This window comes from Alosa pseudoharengus, unplaced genomic scaffold (genome assembly GCF_046254945.1).
Source record: "Alosa pseudoharengus isolate Yale_2024_CS ecotype anadromous, Long Island Sound unplaced genomic scaffold, YU_APseudo_1.1 YU_APseudo_1.1_scf_15, whole genome shotgun sequence".
NCBI classification, from domain to species: domain Eukaryota; kingdom Metazoa; phylum Chordata; class Actinopteri; order Clupeiformes; family Clupeidae; genus Alosa; species Alosa pseudoharengus.
Window position 1 is genome coordinate 23,428,788 of NW_027468620.1, and position 11,757 is coordinate 23,440,544.

The window sequence follows — 11,757 nt, forward strand, 5'->3', positions numbered from 1 at the left end:
CATAAATGGGCTTCTGCAGCGCCGTAAACCTATATGGGCACACCCGCGGTTCATGGGTTTATACCGGTAACTGAGAATTAATTTCCCACCACAATACTCCGCAAAAAAAGCTGTGAACAGAATATTTTCCTGCTCATTTTAATGCTTCTGTCTGTTGCATGAGGTGGTTTTTAACAGATGAGTCTGTATTTTAATAGATTGTACAAAAATGTGGAGTTGAAAGTGGAAGGGAAGGCTTGGCTGTTGGAGCCTCTGAGCACATAATGGACACCTCTTTGTTTGCATGTTGTCGTAGAGAACACAAATGCATTGTTTTTTATCGGCCATCATTAAGGCAACAGGCCAAATAAGCGAGGGTCTCTCAGCCTCAGTCGACCTCCACCGTGCTGATGAATTACAGATGACTCATTGTTAGAAGCTTTTCTTTTCAACCTTAAAAGGGACAGCATTTTGACAGATTTAGTAGCTAACTCCAGAACACCAGTCACTGTCTTAAAACAAGGGAGACTTCTGCCAAAGGCTGGAAAGCCTAGAAAGCAGTGTCACAGAAACGGGTGGAGTAAGTGTGTGTGGGGTGTGTGTGTGGGTGTGTAATATCTGCAGTGGAGGCGAGCCTAGAGTTGAAGTAACACACACATATGCAGGGTGATTAGAGCTAACAGGTAGTGACAGCTCAGTGCTGAGCCTAAGAGGTTAGCAGGTGCAAGATGGGTGATCTGCCCTAATTAGCAAACAAACATGCGTAAGGATCTCGGTAGAGGCTAAGGAGGAGAGCAAAGACTCCGCCAGCAAGACTGCCGCCTTTGCCCTCAGCTCCTGCGATAATTCTCTTACTCTGTGTGTGTGTGTGTGTGTGTCAAAAAGAGATATGGGGCAGGAGGGACTGTACCTCTGCTGTTCATTCCGCCTGTCTTTTGACATCTACTATCTAGCCAACAAGCAAACACATGTGTACTTTATTTTTTTTTATTAATTGTTTTTCAATAAAGGGACAAAATGGGTGTGTGAACAGGATAATGCAGACAACTGCCAGAAAACACAGACAGTGGTTTCTCCAATAAAACTTAACATAGACTAGAAACAAAAAAGCAAGATTTGTCAATGACCTTTGGCCATTCTTTAAAAAAAGAAAATAATAACAACCCAAAAAATGAAAACAACAAAAAAAGATCCATTCTATGCTTCTGTTTTGAACAGAGCACACAAGTAATAATAAATAGTGACTCCCATTGTAAAAGATAAAGTTCAAGTTCAAGTTACAACAAACAGCTTTCAGAACAAGAATAGAAAAGGCTGATAACAAAATATTCCGCATTGCCATTTACAAAAAAGTATCAACTAAAGCGGCCTTACCCATTAGATCCATATCATTTTTAAATATGCTTTGCATATGAAAGTCGTCCCAATCTAAATATAAAGCACCATTTAGGATTTGGCAATGAAAAAAAAACCTGCAAAACATTGATTCTTTTTTGTAATTTGTTTATTTTTTCCATGTTTGTCATTTATTTACTGGTCTTTACTGCATATGAAGTTTTTTGTTTTCTTTAAGATGCTGGAATGTAGTCAGGGGAATAGGTGAAAGGACAGGAAAGCACACTACAGAACAACCCAACATCAGCTTGCATTACTGCATTACATAATGGCAGCAGAGGAGAATTTTTTTAAAAAACAAAAGAAAATAAAAACAAACCAACAGAAGATATGTACAACCACCTGTTTTAGCTAGTGTGGACATTCGCAAAGGACTCCTCCAGGAGTGACCATCTCATGGCCTGTCTTTATACAATGCCACATATGTTTTTTATTGGATTTTTTTCCGTTGTTTTTTTAAACATACAAATAATTCGCACTATATTATCCTGCCAAATTAAAAAAATATACCGTGGCAGCTTGTTGTTTTTTTCCACTACCAAAAAAGGTACAATAATACCTTTCAGAGAGAACAAGCAACAGTTAAAAATACAAGCCTCAATATAAATACTATAGTGGCTACACTAGGTGAACATTTAATTCAAATACCATTCTAGAAATACAGAAAAAGTAGACCATAAATGTGTTTTAGCATAGGAATTGACATGAGTGTGCATTTTCCTATATTTAAGATCTCTATTATATATTTATATATAATCTTAAACCTTTCCCCAATGCAAGTTTAATTCGACCTGAAGACCTGTGAAGAGCCAAGGCAAAAACAAAACAAAAAAAAAAACTGTCACAGATTTTTTTCCCATTTTAATATATACCGTGATCGAGTCTTGTACACCACCAAGACAAAGAGAGGAAAGAGAAACAACAACAAACTTAAATATAGTTTCCCCTAATAAGATAATGAAGTGTTATTTCAAAAAGTCATTTTTTAATATTTATACTTAAAAAAAGATTTGTACAAAAAATGTCCTTGCAGTGTAAGCAGCAAGTGTTTTTCTTTTATTTACTTTTTTCAATCGTTCATGGTCTAGCGAAGGAGTTTATGCCCTGGGCACCGTACAGATATGTCATGGAGTGGGGCTCTCTCTTGGAGTGTCTGTCGAGGGTGGGGGGGTAGGGGGGGGGCAAGTGGGGTGGCAGCAAATTCTCTCTGTCCCTAATCCTCATTATGATAATAAAAAATGACATTGTAAATTTTATTTGTAAGCATTACAATACGTTTTTCCCTTGACAAAAATGAATACCTGTAAACTGGGAAAATTGAACAGTGCACTTTTTTGTCCTATAAGCAAGCAGTTTACATTTTTATACTCAGCTTCTGTACCACCAATCAGAGCAAGCGATACAGACTGTCGGGGCCGAGTGACAAGTGCTTTCTCACCATCACCTGTGGGTGGATGCTGTAACTCAACGATGAATAGAGCTCTCCTCCAGAATGTCAAACACAAAATAGCACACAGCATATGAAATATGGAGAAAAAAATGGATTTTCACTTCTTTTTCTTGCCATATTTTGCGTCGCATTTCTTTCTTTGAAGGGAACTCAGGAATAAATACTGTGGCTATGACTAACACATTTTTTTCTTTAGACCTGCAGGTAAATTCTTAGTTAATCATCACTGACAGAGAAAAAAAAAATGTTCAGATGCATTGTTGGGGACCAATGTCCAGGCGGAACATCGACCAGATCTAGCCTAGATTGTTTTGATCCTAGTGACATGGCTTTTCAATAGCATTACCATGCTTTCACATCTCACTTTTGCCTTCAACAAGACATTAACATGTGCTAGTGAGGCTACATAGGCAAAAACCTCCCAAGAGAGTGTCACATCAGCTTATTGTTGTCTATTCAGAGCCTGTACCACTGTCAACACAGTACCTCTAAATACAAAGAAATAACACCTAAATTTGATTACACACAATACTGCATGTACCGTGTATAAAACAAACAAAATACCTCAGCATTTTCAAAAAAGGTATACAATATTATAGGTAGCTAAATGATGATTAACTAGAAATTTACGTAGATTCTTTCATTACTATTACTCTTTCTTTAGTCACAGTTGACTGCAGCAGTCAGGTACTTGATGCAAGAACCTTTTTGAGGACCAAATGGATCCGTTTTCCAGTATTTATCTGAGACTCCAAGCTTATAGTAGATAGGAATATTAACCAATGCAGTTTCAAGATATCCAAGGCACTCTTCTTTTGTTTGTTTTACCAAATGATAGTACAAATTGAATCTTAATGACTACTTCTTTTTTTTCTGAAAGAATTGCAAAAGGCTGTCACTGATTTTAAATTCGTAACGGGGCCAATTCAAATTTTTTCACCCTATGTGGACTGAATATCTTTTTGAAAGATCAGTTTTAAGTGCGATTCCCAACCCATCCATAGAGGGTTAAGTGTTAGACTGTTGTCCTCCATGTTACAACACAAAACTGTACATGATATGTGTTACAGAATGTATGCAGCATGGTCTTTTTTTCTTTTTTTCCTTTTTTTTTAAATAAAAGAACAGAACAAGAAAACAGCAACACAGTTACTTAACAACTAACCAACCAGGGACAATTTTTTCTTTTTTCTCAAATTAGCCAAAAAACATACCATGCATGCTGTCTAATTATCAAAAAGGGAAAGTAAAAAGAAAAAAAAGTACACAACATGTAAATTATTGCACAAGAGAAAGGCTCGAAGTTTTGCGTCAATGCAATAGTATTGCCCCGATACAGATCATGCATTCAACGTAAATGAAACAGAGTGTGCCGGTGCCAAGCACGTTGTCTTAGCTTCCACTGGACTAGCGAAAGAGGAAGAGGGGGGTAGGAGGACAAATCTACAAGGGCGTCACGGGAGAGATGGGTTTTTTTACTTTTAGCGAAGAAGGATTAAAAAGAAAAAACGTGCCTTTCGCACTGTCCTTACTTCTCGCTACTCAGTTTTGATTTCGCTGTTCAAGGCGCGGTCACTGTGCCACTTTTTCATGTGTTTCTCTAGGGTGCTGTACACGCTAAAAGGCATCTGACAGATTTCACATTTGTAAACGTCCTTGCCCACCTGGCCGTGCGTTTTCATGTGCCGCGTCAGTTTGCTGCTCTGGGCGCAGGCGTAGTTGCACAGCTCGCACTTGTACGGCCGTTCGCCAGTGTGGCTGCGCCGGTGCACCGTCAGGTTGCTGCAGTTCTTAAAGATCTTGCCGCAGAACTCGCACGTGTCGCTGCGCCGGCCGTCCTTGGAGCCGGGCCGCCCCAAGTGGGGCGTGCTGCCGCCGCTGCCCGTGCCGCTGCGGCCGGACACGCCGCAGTCCATCTCGCCCGGCGGCGTGGAGAAACGCAGGCTGCCGTTCTCCGAGGAGTGCTCAGAGGACGAGGCGAAAGGCGATTGTCGGGAGTCCCCGAAGCTCAGGAAGGGGTCCTTGAGCTGGCGCGAAGCGGCGTAGCCGGCCAGCCACTGGGAGTAGACGTTCTCCGAGTTGGGGATGGTGGGCATGGCGGGCAGGTCCAGGTCCTTCTCCATCTTGATGCGCTTGTTGCTGAAGGGGCTGAGCGAGCTGGGGCTGCCCAAGAGCAGTTTCTTGCTCAGGCCCACGGCGGCGGCGGCCGCCTCGCTGGGGGACGAGCCGCGGCCGTTGATGGCCGAGCCGCAGCCCTCGTTCACGCGGTCCGACTCCATGGCCGAGTCGCCGTCACACAGGTCCCGGTGCGCGGTGTCGTTGTGCTCGTTGGGGCCGAGCGCGCCGCGCTTGTGTGCGTGGAAAGCCTCGCTGTAATGCTGCATGCTGGCCGCCAGGCCCATGCCCTGCATCACCTCGGGCAGCGAGCGCGGGATGCCGTCCTCCAGCACTGACCGCCCGTGGAGCCCGATGCCGCTGCCGTTGTTCTCGTGGTGCCGCGCCGCCTCCAGGCTCAGGCCGAATGGGTAACTGTTGCTGCGGCCGTTCCCGGTGCCGCCACACTCACTCTCCAGCTCCTCCTCCTCGCCTTCCTCCTCCTCCTCCTCCTCTTCTTCCTCTTCCTCCTCCTCCTCTTCCTCCTCCTCGGCCTCCTCGCCGTTCTCGCGGATAATGCGCTCGCTCTTGAGCTTGGCCACCACTGACTTGAGGGCGCTGCTGGCGCTGCCCAGGAGCTCGCTGGTGCCCGGCTCGGGCGAGCTGGTGCCTGAGAGCCCGTCGTCGGACTTGACCGTCATGGGCGAGGACTTGTGCATGTGCGTCTTCATGTGGCGCTTGAGCTTGCTGGCCTGCGTGCATGCGTGGTCGCACAGGTGACACTTGTAGGGCTTCTCGCCCGTGTGACTTCGCCGGTGCACGATCAGGTTGCTCTGGAACTTGAAGGTCTTGCCGCAGAACTCGCACGACTTCATGGGCGTGTTGAGCGGCGTGGTGGACTGCGGCGGCTGCTGCAGCAGCGTCTGCGAGCCCTGGGTCAGCTGCGGGCCCGGCTGAGACGAGGAGGTGGGGGTGCCCTGGGAGCCGCCCGAGGGCGACTGCATGGACGGGAGCGGCGGAGTGGACAGGAACGGGGGCGGCTTGGCGCCCGGCTGGAATGGTTGCAGCAGCCGTTGCATAGGGCTGGGCCGGTTGGGCGAGAGCGGCGGCGTGGAGCCCGCGTTGTTGCCGGCCAGCTCCCTCAGCCGGCGCGAGAAGTCCATGGCCGGCAGGTCCAGGGGCATGGGGTTGAGGCGCGGCACCCTGTCGAAGGCACTCGGGTGGTGGGTCGCCAGCGCCAGGTCCTCTGGGCTCAGGTGCTCCATGCGGTGCGGGTCCAGGTGGTGCCGGGGCGGCGGGCTGAAGAGCGGTGGGGTTGGAGGGAAGCGACCGCCCCCGCCGCCGCCAACGCCAACGTTCCCCTCGCGCCCCGACACGGAGTTGGGTATCCGCAGCAGGTTGAAGGGGCTCACCTCGGGCAGGTGCATGCCGTGGAGAGGCGGCTGGGAGGCGCAGTCTCCGGCCACGCGCGGGGTGAGGGGACTCCCGTGCTCGCTCTCCAGGTAGATGCGAAAGCCGTGCATGTTCTGGGCATGCTGCAGCAAGAACCACGCGCTGCCGAACGGCTGCTTACAGGTTGTGCAAGTGTAGCTGCTGGGCTCATCTTTACCTGAAGAGAGGAGAGAAAGAGGGGGGGGAGGGGGCACGGTCAGTCTTTGAAAGCATTTCACTTGCAAGGAAATGATTGAAAATGACTATTTCGCTTTGTAACCGAACTGAAAGGAGTTGGAAAAAATGAAAAGAGTTGTAAAAGAGAGTTAAAAGAGAGTGCCGAGTAAGCTCCAGTACATTTGAGCTCTCACACACAGAGAACACATATACACACATGCATACACACACACTCCCCCTTATACTCCATTTTGACACACACAGAGATCAGGGTGAAATGGCTAGCGATTTCAGTTTAATCATTCATGAAGCAGCCACACACACACACACACACACACACACACACACACACACACACACACACACACACACACACACACACACACACACACACACACACACACACACACACACACACACACACACACACACACACACACGTGTCCTCAGCACCCCGCACAAACCCCACCACCAATGAGTCGACTTCCCTAATAAAAGTATCACATAGCACTAAATACAGCTCTGATTAAAAAAAGAAAATCGGGGCTCTGAAGAAAAGGAGAGCGTTAAGGAGGAAAAGAGAGAGCAGTAACAGCATGGGGTTTAACCCTTAAAGGTGTAGGTTTTTGAACATTCTAAGTTCCGCAACAATTGAAGGTTCTAAAATTCTATGTTGAATTCAATGAACCCAGATATTCTTTAGAACGTTCATTTCTCAACATTCCCGTCACACCGGTGTGACGGTACTCCTTTGAGGCCCGGCAGCACTATGGCTGTCCCGGTGACGAGGCCACGGCAGTGGCGGCGGTAGGGGGGCCGAGGTGGTAGCCGTAGGCCCACAGCAGCACAGCTTCTGCCGGCTGCTTGGCTCCACCGTCAGTCCCCGCAGCCATTTTCTATCAGCAGACCGGCGGAGAGAAAACCAAACAACCCCATCGTCTCCCAGCAGAGCCCTGGACACACTTGTGCCGGCACGCAGAAGGATGCATGACGGACGGACAGAGCACAAAACTAAATATAAATAAATAATAATAAAGAAGGAGAGTGTGAAACAGGGAAGGAGCGAAAAAAACACTGTTCTTGTACTACATGCTGGAGGAGAGGAAGAAGAGAGCAACAAAAACAAATCACACCACAAGGAACGTCAGCCAAAATAAAAAAGGGGTGTTAACTATAACGCTCAGACGGATCAGAGTCCTGCTCCGACGCCAGGGACAAGACAGAGAGAGAGAGAAACAGAGAGAGAGAGAGAGGGAGAGAGAGAGAGTGTGTGTGCATCCTAAAATCTTAAGCCCATGGGTGTGTTTTCACCAGCACATTCACTGGCTTTTTAGATGTGTGGCTGTGTGAATCAGCTGCTTCTAATCCACCAGGAGCATATGTTTCATATTCACACTTTACTGTGCTTTTTCTATGTATGTGTTGTTGTTTTTTTTGTCTAACAGACAAACATCCCCCTTAAAAAAGCTACAAAAAAATTCATAAATTTGCGAAAATGTTATTCAACATATAAAAAGAAATTTGAAAAAAAAAAATCACTTAGCCGATGTTGAGTGAAGTATTCAGACAACAGAGGCGGTGAAGGAACATTTAAAACAATAATTGACTTTCAATGGCACTTCGACAATGACCTATGATTTCCCTCACAATGCATGTGTAATCTCATTAACTGTGCTCGGGCCTGCTCCACCGGCTCATTTACAAGATTAGATAATAAAGTGGAAGTGCCACGGAAAGCCTTTCAACATTAAATGTGTCAGATGGATGCTGTGCTGCAACACATACGTATATCTGAGGCACGCAGTCGCAAACGATTGGGTTTATTTTATCCATTTATTTTATTTAGTTATTATTACAAATTCACAGAGCTACACACACACACACACACACACTTTCACTCATTCACATTCAGCTTCACACACACAAATACACCGATCGATCCGAACTACCATTCACAAGTGTTTTTCACACACACAAACCCCAAAAATATATAATCTATTCCAGGCAGTTAGTAACACACAAAGCGATAGCATCTGTGCCCAAAACACTAGTAGGAATAGAGAGAGTAAGAGAGAGTGAGGATATACAGCAGTGCTATCGGACGCGTCTCCAGCAAGGTCGTATGGAGACAGGGGTGGGGAGCGAAGAGGATGGGGGGGGGGGGGCATATCGCTCAGCATCCACCTGAGAGTGCTCACTCACAGCACAGCTCCAAGGAGACCCTCCACAGGTTGGCCTGGAAACTAATTACTCCAGGTTTCCTCCAACACCATGGTCACGACGGCAGTGACAGCAGCAGAAGCCCTGAGCACGCCAGAGAATCTACTCCCATCCGTGTTCCATTCCCCTCACTTCGACAAAAAAAAAAAACCTCTCTCTTTCAGAACGGGCCCAGAGACCATCTTAGCCATCAAGGCCTCGGGGTCCACAAAGAACAGATGCACCTATTACAGGAGGCCTCTAATAATGATGGGTAAGAATGATCAATTAGCAAAACGTGAAATGAAAGCCATCCCTGAGCTCCATTTGCCAACATATACGCTCGACGTGTTTTAAAAGTTCATCCGTATGCAAGAAAAACAACCCGCACCAGCGCACTAAAAAAGCTGTCAAAGGCGAGCGAATCATTGGGGATAATTACGCCTGATAAATTTGCTAAATAAAAAGCATTTTAGACAAAGTGCCGTGAAAGGCATACCAGATGAAAGCAGGTAAACAAGCAGAGGGTTTCAATCACGTAAGAAGCACACACACACACACACACACACACACTGATGAAAGGACACACACACACAGCACATGGTCTCGCACTCACTCTTTCTAGCATTTACACATGCACACCAACACAAATGCACACACACACAAACACACAGATGGAATGGATATTTATCACGAGCTAATGAACGCAAGCCTGACCCTGACAAATTAGCACCACTAAAAGGGGACCGTACCTGCACCCAGCATCTCGGATTGCAGCACCACAGTTTACCACTCCTCATCAAAACACACACACACACAAACACACACCATACCCCACCTCATCCAAAACACACACAGGGTCAAGCGATGACCCAAAAGAACTGGCAATCCATAAGAGATGACGACGCCAAATGGTGGAAAATGGACATGGGAGACGCATTTAATTCCCCTCACAAACCCGGGGTCTCTTCACTGGGATAATTCACCATTTTACCCATCCCAGGAGATCGACAGACAGAGAGAGGGGGGGGGGGAAGAGAGAGAGAGAGGGATGATGATGATGATGTAGACGTGAAGTGGTGAGAGCTTTGGGGAGGAGAGGTGTGGGCATTGTGGTGGGGTGCGTTGCCTTTTATCTGCCCGCTAGTTTGGCTCTGATGGGGCTCTCTCTCTCTCTCATTCTCTCTTTCCCTCTCTCTCTCTCTCTCATTCTCTCTTTCCCTCTCTGTCCCTCTCTCATTCTCTCTTTCCCTCTCTGTCCCTCTCACTCTGTCTCTCTGAAGTCTTCAATAGCCAGCAAAGCATGTAACAAGCCGAAACCCCCCACCCCACCCCCACGCCCTTTATGTGGCTCGGTGGCAGTGAGGGCGGCCAGAGACATTGCGGTTTTTTGTAGGATAATCCTGTTAATGCACACAAATGGGGTGGGGGGGGGGGGTGGGGGCGTTTCTGGAACGATCCGCGATCAGTGGCAGAAAGTCTCCCCCGGACACTGCCGAGCCCCCTTTTGTGCAGTCATGGCGGGGTTTTTCTTTTTTCTGTCTGTGTGCGTGTGTGTGTGTGTGTGTGTGTGTGTGTGTGTGTGTGTCTGTGTGCGTGTGTGTGTGTGTGTGTGTGTGTGTGTGTGTGTGTGTGTGCGTGTGTGTGTGTGTGTGTGTGTGTGTGTGTGTGTGTGTGTGTATGTGGGCGTCTGGGCACTTTTTGCAGACGTGCAACATGAAGACGCACATATGTAAACCATATGTAAACCTTTCCAGGGATTGAGGGAGGAAGAACGGGGGGGGGGGGGGGGGCTGGGTGGACGTTGTGTGATGAGGAGGAGAAATCAGTTGATCAGGGGTTTGGATGCGTTTTTTTCACATGCTGATACGCTTTTTTTTTCCCCCAGAGCTGGGCAGCAACACATATTTGCAATTCAAAACTAATGAAAAACAAATCAACATTAGTGGTATATTTCAATCAGGACGGCTAAGCTAGTGGTTCATTTCAATCATACCACTTGCCATTGTAAAAAAGTCAGTGTTTTAAAATAGACATTTGAATACGTAAACATCCAAACGCTGTATGTTTGAAGTTAACAATGCATTGTGGTACATACCATACATGACAGAGAGAGAAAGACAGAGAGAGAGAGAGAGAGAGAGAGAGAGAGGAGGGGAAGGGTGGTGTGCCCATGTTGGTGTAGTGTGCCAGTGGTGTGCCAGTGTTCATGGGGGAGAGAGAGAGAGAGAGAGAGAGAGTGTGTGAGTGAGAGAGAGAGAGAACACAGCACGGAGAAATAACAGCACATCTCTGCCCTGTGCCCCTGCCTCCCACGGCTGTCTCCTGACAATCTCACTAAAGACCAACAGCTGAAAAGCCCCTGCCAAAGCAGGGCTGCCCACAACTTTTTAACTGGGGGCTCATGGAAAGGCCAGCTTCACATGCTAAATTATGGATCATTACAATCTGCGGAAATTGCAGTTAATTGTCACCACCTGTGCGGGGTTTAACCTGGTATATATTTTTTCTATTATCATGCAAAAGATATTTTTCGAGCGTGTTTTCTCCTCTCAGGCACATACTGACAGCAGTTAGGTATGGAGGGCCTGTCGAACGGGTTTTCTTGCTTTTAATTAAAATTTCGTTTTGGTTTTGACCCTTGTTTTTTTTTTTTCAATGAGAGGCAGTTAGCTAATTTTCCAGACATTCGAACAAGAGTGAGTTATGAAGTAATATATCACACAAATCCGATTTAGCTTTGAACACACACACACACACTCACTCTCTCTCTCTCTCTCTCTCTCTCTCTCTCTCTCTCTCTCTCGACTGACAAGCAAGAAGGCCGTGTTTGGTGTGAGGTGAAGTGAGAAAAAAAAAAAAAAAACCTCGGCCATTGTGCGGTTCATGTTCCCCTCCTGCATCACATTCTCATAGCTCCCTCTTTGTGTCAAGGCCCATTCACAGCACACAGGGGGGAGGGGGCATCCGAATTGGCCGTAGGAGGAAACGGCTCTGAAGGGCAGAGGATGGCACCGACACTTTTCGCCCGG

At 46.9% G+C, this 11,757-nt stretch overlaps 1 protein-coding gene across 2 annotated transcripts in view; it reads right to left on the minus strand.

Moving 5' to 3' along the window:
* Window positions 1-952: 952 nt before the first annotated feature.
* bcl11aa (BCL11 transcription factor A a) overlaps window positions 953-11,757 on the minus strand; it is a 49,590-nt gene continuing 38,785 nt past the window's right edge. For both annotated transcript variants that reach the window (XM_076285938.1, XM_076285939.1), the window contains exon 3: window positions 953-6,527. In XM_076285938.1, the coding sequence (XP_076142053.1) occupies window positions 4,363-6,527 (2,165 nt within the window). In that variant the 3' untranslated portion in view covers window positions 953-4,362. The remainder of the gene's footprint in view (window positions 6,528-11,757) is intronic.